The sequence below is a fragment of the Quercus suber genome, unplaced genomic scaffold (genome assembly GCF_002906115.3).
Source record: "Quercus suber isolate HL8 unplaced genomic scaffold, Cork oak 2.0 scaffold_39, whole genome shotgun sequence".
In the NCBI taxonomy this organism is placed as follows: domain Eukaryota; kingdom Viridiplantae; phylum Streptophyta; class Magnoliopsida; order Fagales; family Fagaceae; genus Quercus; species Quercus suber.
Window position 1 is genome coordinate 1471146 of NW_027069504.1, and position 17123 is coordinate 1488268.

The window sequence follows — 17123 nt, forward strand, 5'->3', positions numbered from 1 at the left end:
AAATTTCCAGATTCTGGCCTCAAATTTCCAGATTCCGACTTCAAATTTTCATATTTCAGCCACTTATCGAGTAGATCTAATGGTATTTAGTCCAAATCTAGTGAAATTTCACCGGATCTAGCGAGATCTCCCCAAATCCCGTAAGATCTCCACCGGATTTGGCCCTTTTTCGCCTGAAATCAACCATTTTGGCCAGATTTTTCACCTTGAACGGTTCCGACCGAACCGACTGTGTTTCCGGCGCAAAACCGACCACACCGATCCAACTCCCTCACCAGTCGGCGGCGGGTCAGGATTTCCTCAACCCGATTCTATCGGGTCGGTCTCAGGTTGGGCACAAACCCGACCCGAACCGACCCGTGGACACCCCTAATCTCAAGTTCAAAGCTACAATATTCTCAAAGGGGCTACACTCTCCAATTAATGGCAGTAATTAAATCACTTGAACTTGTTTTAATTAATAAATTTTTTAGAAAAAATTGTGCCGTATGAACCATGTCATTTTCAGGATCAAATATTTAGGTTACAATTTGGTATTCAAGTTAAAGTAATTTTTATGAACATGCAAACGTATTATATAAAGTGTCTTAAAATTTTCATCCTTTGAATAGAATTAGTTGCTGCTGTTGTAGTCTAAATGATGGTAACTTATGGTCTGAGTGTATGATAGCTTGTAGATTTTATGTCATACTTTGAATGGATTAAGTTTTCGGTTTTAAATTTGAAGATTTATTTTGTTAAGTTTTGTAATTGTGGCCGTCAGATCGAAGCTATAACAGGTTCATGTCAAGGAAGTCAATACCATACAGGTACCAGGTAAACATATTGTACCAGCCACTAAACTGATACTGATACTCCTCCAAAGCGTAGCAGAAAAAAATTTGGGTTGTACCGGCTTATTTTGGCTATTCCAGCTTGTATCTAATATATATATTGAAAAAAAATTATTCAGAAACATTTTATTTAATCTAATATATTGATTAATGTACTTAAGCTAATATGTAGGCTTATAAAATATGTTGATTTTAAAATTTATGTTGATAAACATAAAAATTCATAAATTTATAATTACATAAATAATACAAATATATATTTGGTATAGAAATATATAAATAGCAGTAATCCCAAAACGGTACACCGGTATCAATCAGAATTGAAATAATTCATTCCTTTGGCCAAACTGAAACAGCTAGCCTTCGATACGAAATTAACTCCCTTGGTTCATCTTCATGTACAATTTAATTATAATAGTGTTGCTCACAAATTACGTGAGTCAGCTAGGGATGGCCAAAGCTATAGAGGCGGCGCATGAGGGTGGTCATAGGACCACCCTTAACTTGGAAAAAAAAAAATTTATACTTAAAAAATTGAAATTCTAAATTAATATGGGTTGTGGAAAAAAAACTTGACCACCCTAAAAAAAACTTGAGCATCCTAAATAAAAATTTGCCCATTATAAATAATATAGGGTTAGGATTTGTGGCCCAAGCCCAAAACAATGAATTTGTGAAGAATGGGTGAAAGAGCTAGGTTGATTATGGAATCGACAACAACTAATCACAACCCTCAAGCATAAACCAACATGAATTTGCATGTAAAGAATTGGTGTCCGAAGAGGACATATTATTGATTATGTGGTAAATACAGATCTTAGGGTTACAATAAAGTTTTTTTTGTTTTTTTTTTTTCTCCCTCGTTCTCTCCATCCCCCTTTTCTCAGGAGCTTCTTTCCTTTATATAACCTCCCTTCTCCTAATCTCCATCGTCCACTTGTACCTCATCCGTGAGCCTACTTGAGTATATGTCATGTCAAGCATCTCCTTTAGCTCTGTGTGAGTTTCTGCTGGTAATGTGCCAGTCGTACCATTGCATTTTCTCTCCTTTCTTCGATCAAATCTAAGCTTGCTTCTAGAAGTTTATCATTGCTGGTCGGACTGAACGAGCTAGTTTTTAGAGTTGGGAACCCCGTCTCCAAAGAAATGACAGCTTCAGCGCCATAAGTCATCGAAAAAGGGGTTTCTCCAGTAGATCTGCGAGGCGTAGTTCTGTAAGCCCAAAGCACGTGTGGCAACTCTTCAACCCACTTGCCCTTCGCATTGTCCAATCTCTTCTTCAATCCATTAACTATGACTTTGTTAACTACTTCAGCTTACCCATTCCCCTGAGGGTAGGCAGGGGTAGAGTATCTATTCGTGATTCCCAGTTCGCTACAATGACTTCAAAACGCATTACTGTCGAACTGTAAGCCGTTGTCAGAGATGAGAGTATGAGGAATTCCAAAACGAGTAATGATATTCTTCCATACAAATCTTTGCACATTTACGTCTCGAATATTGGCCAAAGGTTCAGCTTCAACCCATTTGGTGAAATAGTCTGTACCGACTAGAAGATACTTCCTGTTTCCTGCGGCCTTTGGGAATGGATCCACTATATCCAAACCCCACTGTGCAAACGGCCACGGACTAGATAGTGGGTTGAGGACTCCACTTGGTTGGTGTATGTTCGGTGCAAATCGTTGACATTGATCGCACTTCTTTACATAATCATGGGCTTCTTTTTGCATGTTCGGCCACCAATACCCTTGAGTAATGGCTCGGTGAGCCAAAGATCTACCTCCAGTGTGACTCCCACAAATTCCTTCATGCAACTCTTCTAGTAGCGACTCAGTCGTCTCTGGATGAATAAATAACAGGTATGGTCCTAAATAGGATCGTTTGTATAATTTTCGGTCCTCGGACAGCCAAAATCTAGTTGCCTTCCTTCGAATTTTGTCAGCCTCCCCTTGTTCTTCCTGCAAAATGTCATCTTTCAAGAATTTGGTTATAGGGTTCATCCGTCAGAGACTATCTCTGATCTGGAGGACTCGAACTGCATCCCCACCTGTCTCGGTGGGCTCATGGAAATCCTCGACGAGGAAAACTCTCGGTAAATTTTGCTCCGAAGAGGTGGCTAGTGTGGCCAAAGAATTTGCATGTGCGTTATTACTTCTAGGAACATGTAGCAAGCTGAAAAATTCGAATTCCGACTGCAGACGTTTGACTCGATTCAAGTATCCTTGCATTCTTTCATCCTTCGCTTCAAACTCCCCCTGTACTTGGCCTACAACTAATCTTGAGTCCGAGAACAACTCCACTGTCTTGCCTCCCATTCTTTGGACCATAGACATTCCCATCAATAGGGCTTCATACTCTGCCTCGTTATTGGTTGCACTGAAATCCAGCCTTAATGACTTTTCAATGATGATTCTCTCTAGAGATATCAAGACTAGCCCTACTCCAGAACCTTTCTGGTTCGCAGCGCCGTCCACATATACTTCCCAGGGCAGGATCTTATTGAGAAATCATACCAACCGATTTTCCATCCATGTCTCTCTCTGTCGTTATTTCTTCTAAGCTGGGTTCCATGAACTCGGCCACTAAATCCGCAAGGATCTGCCCTTTGACTGAAGTGCGAGGCATATATTTGATATCAAAAGCTCCTAAGATAGTGCCCCACTTGGCTATCCTCCCCGTGTAGTCAGCACTTCGAAGTACAGTCTTAAGCGGGAGTTGCGTGAGCACAACGACAGTATGTGCTTGGAAGTAGTGGGGCAATTTTCGTGTTCCAAGTACTATTGCCAAAATAGCTTTTTCCAGTGGCAAGTATCTGATCTCGGCCTCATATAGAGAATTACTCACATAGTAAACTGGCCTTTGTATACCTTGATCCACTCTTACTAACACTAGACTTACAGCATGGGGAACCACTACGATATAGGCAAATAAGACCTCATCTGGCTCAGGGCTAGACATAATCGGTGGCCGAGCCAAGTAGTCTTTAAGTTGTTGGAAAGCTGAGGCACATTCTTCAGTCCATTCAAATCCCTTCCACTTGTTGATCAGCGAGAAGAAAGGTTTACACCTATCCGCGGACCTGGAGATGAATCGGTTCAAAACAGCTGCCATCCCTGTTAACTTTTGAACCTCTTTCGGATTCCGGGGAGGCTGCAGATTTTGAATAGCCTTTATCTGATCGGGATTGACCTCAATTCCCCTGTACGTTACCATGTAACCCAAAAATTTGCCTGATCCCACACCAAATGAGCACTTCGAGGCGTTCAAGCGCAACTTGTGTCTCCTCAGGGTTTCAAAAACGTTATAAAGGTCCTTCACATGCTCAGAAATAACTTTGCTTTTTACCACCATATCATCTATATAGACCTCAACGCTTTTGCCTAATTGTGATTCAAACATCTTGGTCATCATCCGCTGATAAGTAGAACCTGCATTTTTCAGACCGAATGACATCACTTTATAATGGTAATTACCAATGGGGGTAATAAAAGCGATTTTCTCTTGGTCATCTGGGACTAACGGTATTTGATGGTAACCTTGGAAAGCATCCAAGAAACTCATCCGAGGGTGGCCGACAGTAGCATCTACTAATTGATCGATTTTCAGCATAGGGAAAGGATCCTTAGGACAAGCCTTATTTAAGTCCATGAAGTCCATACAAACTCGCCACTTTCCGCTCTTCTTCTTTACCACCACAGTATTTGCCAACCATTCGGGATAAAAAAAACTTCTTTAATAGCCCTAGCTTATTTGAGCTTCATCACTTCTTCTTTGACTGCATCCGCATGCTCTTTGGACGGCCACCGAGGAGGCTGCTTCTTGGGTACACTCAGTGGGTTGACCCTCAAATGATGGCAAATGAACTCTGGATCCACTCTTGGGGCTTCGTAAGTACTCCAGGCGAATACGTCAATATTTCTTTTAAGGAAATCAATTAGCTCTTCCTTTTTTGGTTAAGGTATCTAAGACCCGATTTGAAAGTATCTTTCAGGATTGCCCCCAATTAAAACTTGCACTAAGTCCTCGTATTTAGCGCCTTCATCAAGATCTTCGACGGGTGACAACCGACCTCTTAACTGCTATAAGTCTCCCTCCGCCCTGACTGAGGATTCAGTCTCAGGCTCGTGTCGTATGGCAGCCACCAAACATTGCCTAGCCGAGGATTGATCTCTGCGGATTTCACAAACGCGCCCTTCGGATGGATATTTAACTTATGCAGAGTGGAGGAAACAGCCCCTAGCGTGTGTAACCAAGGTCTGGCTACAATTGCCGTATAAGGGGAATAAACATCTACAACAATGAAGTCCACTTCCACTACTTCTGAGCTAGTCTGTACGGGCAGTTGTATCTATCCTTTCGGGGTGACCATCCTTCCCTCGAAGCTAACCAGGGGAGAACAATATGGAGTTAAGTCATCAAGCTTGAGGTTCAGCCCCTTGTAGAGGTCAGGATACATAATCTCTACCGCGCTACCCTAATCCACCATTACCCTCTTCACATCATATCCCCCGATTCTGAGGGTGACTACCAAAGCATCGTCGTGAGGTTGAATGGTTCCAGCTTTATCTTCGTCCGAAAAGCCTAAAACAGGCAGGACAGTCGGTCTAGAGCTCTTCGAATCTCGACCAATATCCCCTACTGGTAGCCGAGCCACTAACATAACTTTGGATGGCCAAGACCCTGTTCTTCCTGGCGCTGCGAAAATGAAGTTAATAGTACCTAATGGAGGTTTCATAGAATCTCTCTTCTCGGACTCAAAATGCACTTGGCCTCCTCAGCCACTAGAGTGGTGCAAAAGATGCCTCAACCTGCCTTCACGGACCAGCTGGTCCAAATGATCCCACAAACTTCTGCAGTCTTCAATGGCATGCCCATGGTCTTAGTGGTATTGACAATAGAGATTGTAATTGCGTCTCTCAAGGTTCCCTACCATTTTACTCGGCCACCTAAAGAATGATTCATTTTTGATCTTTTCCAGAACTTGATGAACTGGCTCCTTGAACACTGTATTGACTGCTTGAGCATTTGTTGACCCTGACTGCCCAACGAAATCTCTCTGCGGCTGATTGTTGTTGTAACGATCCGACCTGAAGTCCTTCCTGTCTTGGGGGATAACCTTATCCTTACCCTTCCCTTGCTGCTGATCTTCTTCAACCCTTTTATATTTTTCAATACGGTCCATAAGTTGACGCATGTTAGTGACAGGTTTGCCGGACAAGGATGTCCTTAAACCATGATCAGTGGGGAGACCCAGCTTAAACGTGTCTAGGGCCATTGCATCAAAGTTGCCCTCCATATCATTAAACATCTCCCAATATCTATCTGAATACGCCTTAAGGGTTTCACATTCACGCATGCTCAAGGATAACAGAGAAGACAAAGGCCTGGCCACCCTTCGGCATGTGACGAAATGTGAACCAAAAGCTTGAGTAAGCTCTTGGTAGGAATTGATTGAGTCTGCTTTCAGGTTGTCGAACCACCTTATTGCCACAGGTCCAAGACTAGAAGGGAATACCTTGCACATCAGAGCTTCATCTCTGGAGTAGACAGCCATCCTTTGGTTAAAATGGCTCACATGTTCCACAGGGTCCGTTTTACCGTTGTAAATAGTGAAGGTTGGCTGGTTAAAGCGCCGAGGAAGCTTTTCTCCTTCAATCCTGCGCGTGAAAGGCGGCCTAGAGATTTGATTCAAAGCCTTGCTCATGGCATCATTTCCCACCCCTCCATGTGATGGCCTTTGAGGTTGCTTCTTGCGAGGGTGTTCATCTTCATATGAAAAAGATTCACTGATTGGAGTTCGAGACCTTTGTTCATAAGTGATGTCTTGTTCGTCACCCGAGTCTTCATCAGAATGCGAGGCAGTACGTTTTCTTTTCGCATGGCATAACTCCGTTCTTAACCTTTCAATCTCTATTTGCATGCTATTCTTCTTTGCATGAGACACATGACTTCCGCCATGAGGTTGAGTTTGCTCAGTGTGTGTAGTATGCACACAGCCTTCACGATCTTATCTCCACTCCAAATTGAGAAAAGGGTCTATATGCTACGACGCCCCAAATTTTGCCGGTTGTTGCCCTAGTTCGGCCATAACCAACTGCTGTTGCTTCCCCTTACACTCAAGCTCTTCCCACAAACGGCGCCAATTGTAGGGTTAGGATTTGTGGCCCAAGCCCGAAACAATGAATTTGTAGAGAATGGGTGAAAGAGCTAGGTTGATTATGGAATCGACAACAACTAATCACAACCCTCAAGCATAAACCAACATGAATTTACACGTAAAGAATTGGTGTCCGAAGAGGACATATTATTGATTATGTGGTGAATACAGATCTTAGGGTTACAATAAAGCTTTTTTTTTTTCTCCCTCGTTCTCTCCATCCCCCTTTTCTCAGGAGCTTCTTTCCTTTATATAACCTCCCTTCTCCTCATCTCCATTGTCCACTTGTACCTCATTCGTGAACCTACTTAAGTATATGTCATGTCAAGCATCTCCTTTAGCTCTGTGTGAGTGGCGGTAGGTGAGGATACACTGTTCAGAGGTCTTCTCCACATAAATGCGGCCAGAGAAGTTGCTGCAGTACCTTAAATGCAGTGGTAGTAGCTTTTCCTTTAGATATTTCCTCATTCTTATCTTCTCCAGATATACCCAGAGCTTATCTTGATCAGGAGGAGTCCTCGGAAGATCATTTTGACCTTTTATTCGTTCAATTGATCCGTACTATTCGCGTTAGAGGAGTATAATCTCTTCGGACAGAAGGCGACCTCTTCGGATTGTAATCACTTTTCTTTCTGGGGGTCCCTCTTCCAGATGGGCCTTGCCCTTACCTCTCCTTCTCTTCGGATGCACAGTATTCCTCACATGGGGCTCTAGGCCCACTACTTTAGACTGGGCCTTTTCCCCCCACAAATAAAATTTTACTTCTCCAAAATTTTGTTCCATTGAAGATTGAACCAAAAAATTGCAAGAAATGTTATGTTCACAGCATGTCCTCAATGCTTTCATAACAAATTCTAAGTGGCAAGTTGTTACTAGTGGACAAAAAAAAAAAAATTAATGATATGTAAATTTAAACTAGTAACAATTGCCAACTAAGATTTGTTGTGAAATATTGTGGACGTAGCGATTTTCAAAAATTGTCTAAACAAACAAATTAGCCTGAAAGCCCAAATCAAATGTTTGATTGTGATATTTTAAATTGTGTTTTCAAAAGCCATATTTTAAAATTGCTATTTTTTTTAATAAATAAATGCATATTTTCCAATAACTAGTCAGTTAGTGCTTGTTTTAGTCTTTAGCTGAATTTATTGGATTTATGTGATACATCTTGTACATACACATATGCACTAAAATTATACCTCAATACTTTATTGAACATGATTAATGTAATGGTTTAATGCCTAAATTGAATATGATGAATGAACTTGTAGCTTACTCTTTATTTTTTTGTTGGCACTATGGACACATTTCTTATAAGGAAATCACTTTTATTGTAAAATTTATCTTCTAAGCAAATTCGTATTCACTTGAATAATCTTCTTTAGATCCTAGGCTATGAGAAAAAGTCTCATCTTTTCATCCTAATGAATGAGAGAATATAAAAAGAGCATATTTATGAAGATGTTCTTGTCAAACTCTTAGCCATGATTTCCCTAAAAAAGAAATTAGTAGAGCATTGCATTGATTTAATCATAATTAGTTTAAAGAATAAAAAATATTGCTTGGAACATATCATAAAAAAGGATGATGCATTTTGTTTATATTGATACTTATTTAGGCAAGATGTTGTTAATTGAAAGGTAAATCAATAGTTTAATGATTACTTGGTTGTTTATGTTGAAAATGATGTGGCTGATAGCATTAATAATGAAACTATCATACAACAATTTCAAAATATGAAAAACATGTAAAAGGAAATTTTAAAACTTTATGTATATACAACAGTTTTTTTATGTCAATATATTCAAGTTTTATTTTATTTATATTTTGTTTAATTTAAATTTTTTAATGACCACCCTAAACAAAATTTTTGGAGCCGCCACTGCAAAGCTAGCTTGGGATACAACATATGAGCTGAAAATGGATGTATTCAATTTATGTAACTATGCCTGTTTTTCTGGAAGCCTTTTTTCATTTAACTGTAGTTGAGCTTCAGTCTAACATAAATAAACTATAGCTTAATACATTATGCAATTTTTTTTCCTTTTTTTGAATTTAGTAAATAATGGTTTTACTGCATAAATTAAAAGAAAAATAGACAAATGAGGAAGAGTTACTAAACCCAACATTCTTTTATTATATCCCAAACCCTCTAAATTTAAAATGAGTTACATAAGCAATCGTTAAAAATAGACAAATGAGGAAGAGTTACTAAACCCAACATTCTTTTATTATATCCCAAACCCTCTAAATTTAAAATGAGTTACATAAGCAATCGTTTTATTTTATTCTAGTAATGACTGCACGGAGATAGACATAGCAAAATGACTAGTGCTTCAAGGCACTTGCAAACAATTTTTTTTCTACTTTTCAATTCCAAATTCTTTCTGAAGCTCTTCAACCACATTTTTGTCGAGTTGGAAGGCCTTAGTGAGAACATTAGGATTAATGGGAGGATTGGATCCAAAGACAGCATCTGCTATTGTGATTACGCCTGCATTTTGGCTACTTAAACCAGAAATGGCAATTGCATTAGTTTTTCCCACATTGAACTGGAAGTGAATGAGACCGACTGGAAAGACAAACACATCCCCCTTATTTAGAGTTTTGGTGAAGAGACGATTATCTGGGTTGGATGTTACAAAACCAACGAAGAGAGTACCCTCCAAGACTACTAGAATTTCAGTGCCACGAGGGTGAGTATGGGGAGGATTTTCTCCATACGGTGCAAAGTCGATTCGAGCCAGGGATATGCCAAGAGTATTGAGGCCTGGTAATGTGTCTACATTCACGGTAGTGACATTTGACCCAACTTTATTATCAGTGTTCCCAGCAACGTTCAATCCCTCGAAGAAGAAATCTTCAGGTTTGACAAGCTTTGGATCCTTGCAGAACTTTCCATTAACGAATACTGCATAAATGAATTTTTGTTATGGACACTTTAAAAAGAACGCTTAAGACTTCGATGCAGAAATTAGTTTAGGCCAGTTAGCTAATAATATTTCTTCCATTAATATTCTGGTTAGTGTAGATTCTTCACATGACAAAAATAATGCAAAAACTTGAAAAAGGAAAAAGAAAAGTTTGTACCAGCTGATTTGGAGTAGTCCGAGTAGTCCTTAAGTGCAACACAGAAGTCCTGCAGGGGATCGGGGTCAGAAGCAGAGGCAAGAGAGAATGCCAAAGCGAAGAGGGCAACAGTTACAATGTAAGCTTTCCTCATATTTCAGGCTTACTCTATCTTCTGTTCTATATATTTTTGTTTCGGATGAGGGATGAGAAATGTTGCACGGAAGGCATGTCTATTTATAGATAAGACACATTGAATAGGTCTATGGTTTTCCATACGTGAATGACATATAGACTTGTTCAGTCTTCGATTATTACCAATTTTCTTTTTGATTGCCTAATTATTCTTTAACTACTACCCTGTCCCTTAAAGTTTCAACAAATGAGACCAGTTCAATGAGAAAATATTACAATTCTATGTTACTGCAGCACAACCAATAGATTGAATTAGTGTGTGTACTAAACCTGTACTTTGTTCTTACAATGTACTTCATCGCTCATCTCTGTTCACAATTGATCAAGCTCTGAACTAATTGAACACACCATGTATTGTATACAACTGATTGGATGTGTTGGTATTTCAAGGAGTTGTTAATAACTTAATACGTTGGTGGAAAGTTTCTGTGTGGCTTTTGTTTGCCAAAATTAAATAGAATGGTTGATAATTACTATTGTAGAAGCAATAATTAGATGGATTCAAAGCTTCTAGGGTATTAGGTAACTGATACAATCAACGTCCATATGAAGATAGTCTTTGTCCATAGGAAGAAACTTAACCTTTCAAATGTGTTAGGTCCATATTTTTAGGTTGGAAAGATATGAACAACAGTAACAAGTTAGAACCCAGTTTTTCTAGTTTAGTGTATAAAGATTGGTATTGTAACAAAAAGACGACTAAACTTTTTATGTTTTTGCAACTAGACCTCTTCTTTGCAAATTTTTGATGATTAGGAGCAAAAAGAGGCTACATTGCATATGGAGTTATTGGGGTCATGCTAGTACAGTGCCAAAGTCTATTTACAACATTAGCAATGAAAAAAAATATAGGGTAATATTTGCTACATTAGCAGAGTTTATGACTTTATGTTCTAAAATAAAAGCACGAGCGCATATGTGCATTTAACCAAAATTTAATTTTAGTGATTTATCATTACTGATAATTAACACAAACATAGCTATATATATATATATATATATAAATGTTTGTCTTTTGAAAATCTATATATACACCATTGCACACCCTTGGTGCGATAATCACTCTACAAGTATGAGTGCTTGTGGGGTGTGGAGGGTAAGGGCCGGGATTCAAGTCTCCAAGAGGAAGTTTTACACATATATATACTTAGATTAGACTAAAGTAGAAATTCTATCTTGTATTAAAAAAAAAAAAAAAAAACTATGTATGCAAATATAAAAACTTATAAAGATTCAAAATGCGCGTTCTCTGCTAAACTTGTTTCACTAGTGCAACCATTATGAATATTTTGTAATTGACTAACAGCACTAGTTTGTGACCAGATTGTTTAGGAACGAGTTACAGTGGTTGAACTGGAAATCAAAGCTTTAATGAGCTAGGCCTCACCACAGAAAAATTACAGTCACATAACAGAAACAGGGGAACAAAAAACAATTTACCAATGGCACAATGAAATCAACTTAAGAAAAGTGAGTCATATCACCCCAAAAATGGAGTCACTCCCTGCAAGGGAAAATCCAATGTAGAGGGCAGAAAAAAATGCCAAATATCTACAAACATAAAAGAATTCAAACATAAGCCAAGTATCTTGGGTATGTTTGTGGAACCATCCCCTGAACGCCCTTCGTGCATCACACATGGGCCTTGCTGTAGTTATTAACACTAGTAGCAAACCCACATTATGCGTGGGAATAAATAATTATTTTGTATTGTAATATAATGTTTAGTTTTTTCTCTAAAAAATTTTGAAGATAATTTGTTCTCCCTAAAAATTAAACAATTTCTATTCGGTCCGATTAGGTCCACTTGGTCAATTTGGTCCCCTTCAATCCCTTTTAGACTAATTGGACCTTAAACTGATTCTTATTTTTCTTTTCTTTTTTCCTTTTCAAGTTTAGCTCAAAAATTCTTTTTTTTTCTTAATATTTGGGTTGAAAAGTATGAAATCTTATTATATTTGGTCTAAATTCTTTAGTTTTGAGTTAAAAATACAATAAAATAATAAAACAGACATTAGAAATAGAAATATGAGCCCGAAAAATGCAATAAAAATGATAAATATTCAAAAGTCTTATTCGGTCCACATTGTATCTATTTGGTCCAATCAGTCCTCTTCGGTCCAATTTGGTCCTATTGGATCCTATTTAGTCCATTTTGTCTACTACAGTTGTATTCGGTCCAATTCGATCCATTCGGTCTTATTCAGTCCACGTTGATCCATTTAGTCCATATTGGCTGTATTCGGTCCACATTCGTTCTATTATTTCCACTTCGGTCCTATTCAGTACATTCTATCTACTTTGGTCCTATTCGGTCCGTTCTACCTACCTTGGCTCTGTTTGTTCCAATTTGGTCCACATTGGTCCTATTCGGTCCATTCTGTACACTTTGATCCAGTTCAGTCCTATTCAGGCCATTCGGTCCACTTAGTCCACTTCAGTCCTATTCAGTCTACCCTAGTTCTATTCAGTCCACTTCGGTCTGATTTGGTCCGGCTCAGTCCATTATGTCTACTTCAGTCCTATTTAGTCCATCTTGTTCCTATTCGGTCCATTTGGTTCTATTAAGTCCATTTGATCCACTTTGTTTTGTTCTATTTGGTCCAATTCGGTCAATTTGGTTCATTTTGGTCTATTTTGATCTATTGTTTTGCACTTACATAATGGTAAAAGGCATATTTGGGTTGAAAACACCTAATCTAAATCAAAATTTATTAAAAATATATACAATCTCAAACTCAAAATATTTAAAATCTTAAGCATAGCATATGTTGTTGCTACGCTTTTATTGATCCACATTAATGTAGCATTTCCATCCACTTTAGTACGGCTAAATTTAAGTGAAAGTCTATCTAAACACAAGGGCTATGAATATACAAATGTAATCTATAGTGTAATTATTCTCTTTTTTTTTTTAACGTCATTACTTTTAAATGAATTGCATGAGGTTGATTATACATTTAAGCAATATATATATATATATATATGTATGTATGTATGTATGTATGTATGTATAATTTTTATTTAAATAAATTATTCAAATTACATATTCATTCTATTAAAAGAGATTATCATGATAATCAAAATTCATATCAAGCTTATACTGAATATGTATAATTTATTTTCTAAATTTTATTGTAGAGAGAGAAAGATAAATTGTGATTGGGAACTAAAAAATACAACACCAAAACATATGAACCCAAAAGATAGTTTTAAAAATCACAATAATTCATCAATATAAAATAGAGTTGCAAGAAAGAATAAAAAATCAAGAGAAAGAAAAAAAAAACATTTTTCAAGAGAGAATGTGAGAGAAAATAATAAGAAATTTATAGAAAATAATATGAGAATAAAAATAGTATATATATATATATATAGTAGTAAACACAAAATTATCCAAGCCATGTTATGTAATAAAATAATATTATATTCTTATATACTATCTTTAACGCATTATGATAACATCTATAAAATCAAAGAAAATAAAAAAGATAACAACTTAAAAACACAAAACTTAATCACATCAACTCAATGTAGAGTTTCAAATAATACAAAAATTCATCCAACCTAAAGTAGAGATGCTATAAAAATATTTTTAAAAATCTACCAAAAATGAGAAAGAGAAAGATAGAGAAATGAAGTTTTGTGTGTGGGAAAACTATGTATAAGATGTGAAAGAATTGTAAATTTATAATAAGAGGAGGGGAATAAGAAAAGCAAAAAATAAAGGAAGATACAGGGATATGGGAAAAGTGATATTAAGGTAGATAGTAATGAGGATATGAAAAAGGTAAAAGGGAGAGGAAAAGTTAGAGAAAATATATAAAACAATAAGTTGGGAAATTAATAAGAAAGAAAGAGAGTTAAAAATAAGAGGAAGCTTCATCACATCCTAGGTTTGAGTTCTCACGAGGACTGTAATTGTAATTTCTGGAAGTCCCAGAAATCAATAGAGCCTGGGGTGTGTATGGGTTCGAACTTTCCGAGCTCCAGTTCGAGCTGGTGGTACCTATGGGCTTACCCAACTGTACTATGGGGTGTGGGACAATGACTGCTACATGCGAGTCCCCTTTTTTAGGATTCAAAAAAAAAAAAAAAAAAAAAAAAAAAAAAAAAAAAAATCTGAACAGTGCTCCATGACCTACCGCCACTCACCCAAAGATGAAAAGCAGCTGCCTGACGCAACAGGCACTTAAGCAAGTCCATGGATGGGGAGCACGTGGACGGTAGGGATGAGAGTGAGGGTGGCTATATAACAGAGGGAAAGGGTTTGAAACAGGGCATGAAATGTATGAAAACAGATGAATAAAAAAGAAAAGGAGTGATCTTTTGCGGTGAATCCCTTGTTAACTCTAGTTCTTCAACCCTTACTCTACAAATCTATTGTTTTTGGGTTTGCTTAAAGAAACAAGACCCTACATTAAGCATTTGTCCATATAGTGTTGTAACTTGCCAATTCTACCAGTAAAGTATAAATTCGAATCCCCTCAAGTTTTACTTATCATTAAAAAAAAGTAATTAAAAAATTAAGGAGAAGAGCTAAATGCTAGAACACTTGGGTTAGCTGTAAAAAATATTCTATGGGGTTTCTTCCTTATAACTCTTGGAGGATTTTATATCCACCAAATTGATTTCTGAGACTAATTTTTTTAGCTTTTATGGACTAAAAAATTACATGACCATCTAATAATAAGTGAAGCGAATAAGTTGATGAGTCTTTTTAATGTGATCAAGTGACAGTCACATAATTTTTCTATCTATAAAAGCTAAAAAAAGTTAATCCAAGAGATCAATTTTGCGGATATAAAAACCTCAAAGAGTTACAAAAAAGAATTGAAAACTCCTGGGATGTTTTACAACTAACCCAAACCCTAAGGGTTGGTTTTGAATTTTAGCCTTAAAAAATATTTTAAGTCCCATAAAAAAATTATTGAACATGCATGTATATTACTAAATGCATTTCCATCCAGCTCCAACATAAAATCATTAGGAAACTATAGAATAAAAGTGGAGTTTTCATAATTAAGCTTTGTCTTCTCTAAGTTTTTCAAATCAACATTAGCGATTAGCCTTCTTTTTATTGATTTGGAGCCTCAGTACTGTCTAGTCCTATTTTATAACCCTTCTTTTGCATTACTTTTTGGTCGGAGTCCCCACTGCTTCACTTTATTATTTTTGCTGGTTTATTTGGCCAACACACTCTTCTGCTACAGCTCTAAACTTTTTGCTGAATTCTCTCCTACAGCATTACTAGTTACACTTTCTCTTTGCTTTACCGTCACTCTTCACTCCCCAACTTTCACTACTCTTTACTCTCCCATTAGAAAAACACCATGACGTCCTATAAAAGAATCTATGTCTTTATGTGATTTGATGCTGGATCATCTTTGTCATTTAAAAAAAAAAAAAAAAAAAAAAAAAAAAAAAAAAAAAAAAAAAAGAGGAAGCATGTTGAAAATTGGTAAATGGATGTGGCTGTTGAAGTGGCTCAATAGATATAAATATAGATTGACATTATCTTATATTATTCTAATAATATTATGTATTTATGGGTTCCAATTAGTTAAATTGATAAATTCTTTAATAGTTGAATAAGAGATCTAGGACCAAATGCCTTGTAGCTAAATTGGCACTTCCCCATGCACAAAGTACTTGGGAGTCTAGGGGGGAAATGGTTCGAGCTACGGGGTTAGCAGCATATTGTAATTATCTCTAAAAAAAAATTTTTAAAAAAAGAGAGAATAAGAGATCTGGGGGTTCAATCCCCGCCTACATCAAAAACCGATTAGTATTTTGGTCTAATGATAAAGAGCGTTCATCAGGATTGGACATCATATGTTGAAACTCTCCCTCAAAAAGATAATTTGTATTTAAGCTAATGAATTTTCCTGTGCATTATACGAATTAATGACTATTTGTAAAAAATTTCCTGTGCATCAAACAGGTTAATGACTAGTTGTAAAAATATAACTGACATTAAGTTTTTCTATCATAATGTTTAGCTAGAAGGCTGTCCAAATAATCATCCTCCTATACACAACTATTTTTGCAACCATTGGGAAAACATTATTAAAAAGAATCCTTTATTTATTTATTTTGATAATAAAACAATTTGGCTTATCAAAAAAAAGAATGCACTTTGTTGTAGTGATATAACATGTTAGACATTTTTTTAAAGAAAAAAAAGGGGGGTGTTTAAGCTTGGTACGTATGTGATTGTTGTGACTGCATTTCAACTTTCCAGAATATGGTGGGTCGTATATGCCTGGATTTCAAAATTCAAATGTTTATCTTAACTCCAAACTGTAATCCATTGAGTTTTAGATAACATCAATCAACATGAAGTTGACAACATCAAGCTATCCAGTCTTCACCTGCACCGGTACCGTGGAAAATAGGTTTCAATATACTTCAGTTCAGATTGAGCTTATGGTCAGCTTTTTTTATATATTGCAAATCTGATTTAATGAAATTAAATCTGATTGTTAATGCGTTGATAACTCTCAACTTACACTATTTTTGATTCATTTTAAGCTAAAATAGGATAAAAGAAAAGAAAAAAAATGAGAGATTTGGTTGGTCTTCCTAGCTTGCTTATTATTAAAGGACAAAACTTATATACAGCTTTTCAATGTGCTTAAATTGAAACACATGTCAGTAATCTATATTTACCAACATAGTATAAAACGTGTTGTCTTTTTTAAGGAAAAATAAATTAAATTCACTTATATATTTGAATTAAATTAAGAAAATGTATTGCATCTAACTAAGAAATTATATCCAAATTTTATCAATTATTTATTCTTTAACGACTTTTTTTTCTTCTTCGTAATATTCTTTAACCACTTCTTTTTTCTTTTCTTTTTTGA

General features: G+C 36.5%; 1 protein-coding gene across 1 annotated transcript; it reads right to left on the minus strand.

The window, feature by feature from the left end:
* Positions 1 to 9101: 9101 nt before the first annotated feature.
* On the minus strand, positions 9102 to 10266 carry LOC112024690 (germin-like protein subfamily 1 member 14). Its single transcript, XM_024057311.2, has 2 exons — positions 10081 to 10266; positions 9102 to 9901 (listed from the first exon to the last, which is right to left on the minus strand). Exons 1-2 carry the CDS (start codon positions 10211 to 10213, stop codon positions 9354 to 9356), a joined length of 681 nt encoding a protein of 226 aa, XP_023913079.1. The 5' UTR covers positions 10214 to 10266; the 3' UTR covers positions 9102 to 9353.
* Positions 10267 to 17123: the final 6857 nt, after the last annotated feature.

What these genes read in the sequence shown, in the direction of transcription:
- LOC112024690 (XM_024057311.2), bottom strand. Translation starts at nt 10,213, where the DNA reads ATGAGGAAAGCTTACATTGTAACTGTTGCCCTCTTCGCTTTGGCATTC. An exon ending in GGACTACTCCAAATCAGCTG is followed by an intron (nt 9,902 to 10,080) that starts GTACAAACTTTT and finishes TCATTTATGCAG; the next exon opens with TATTCGTTAATGGAAAGTTC.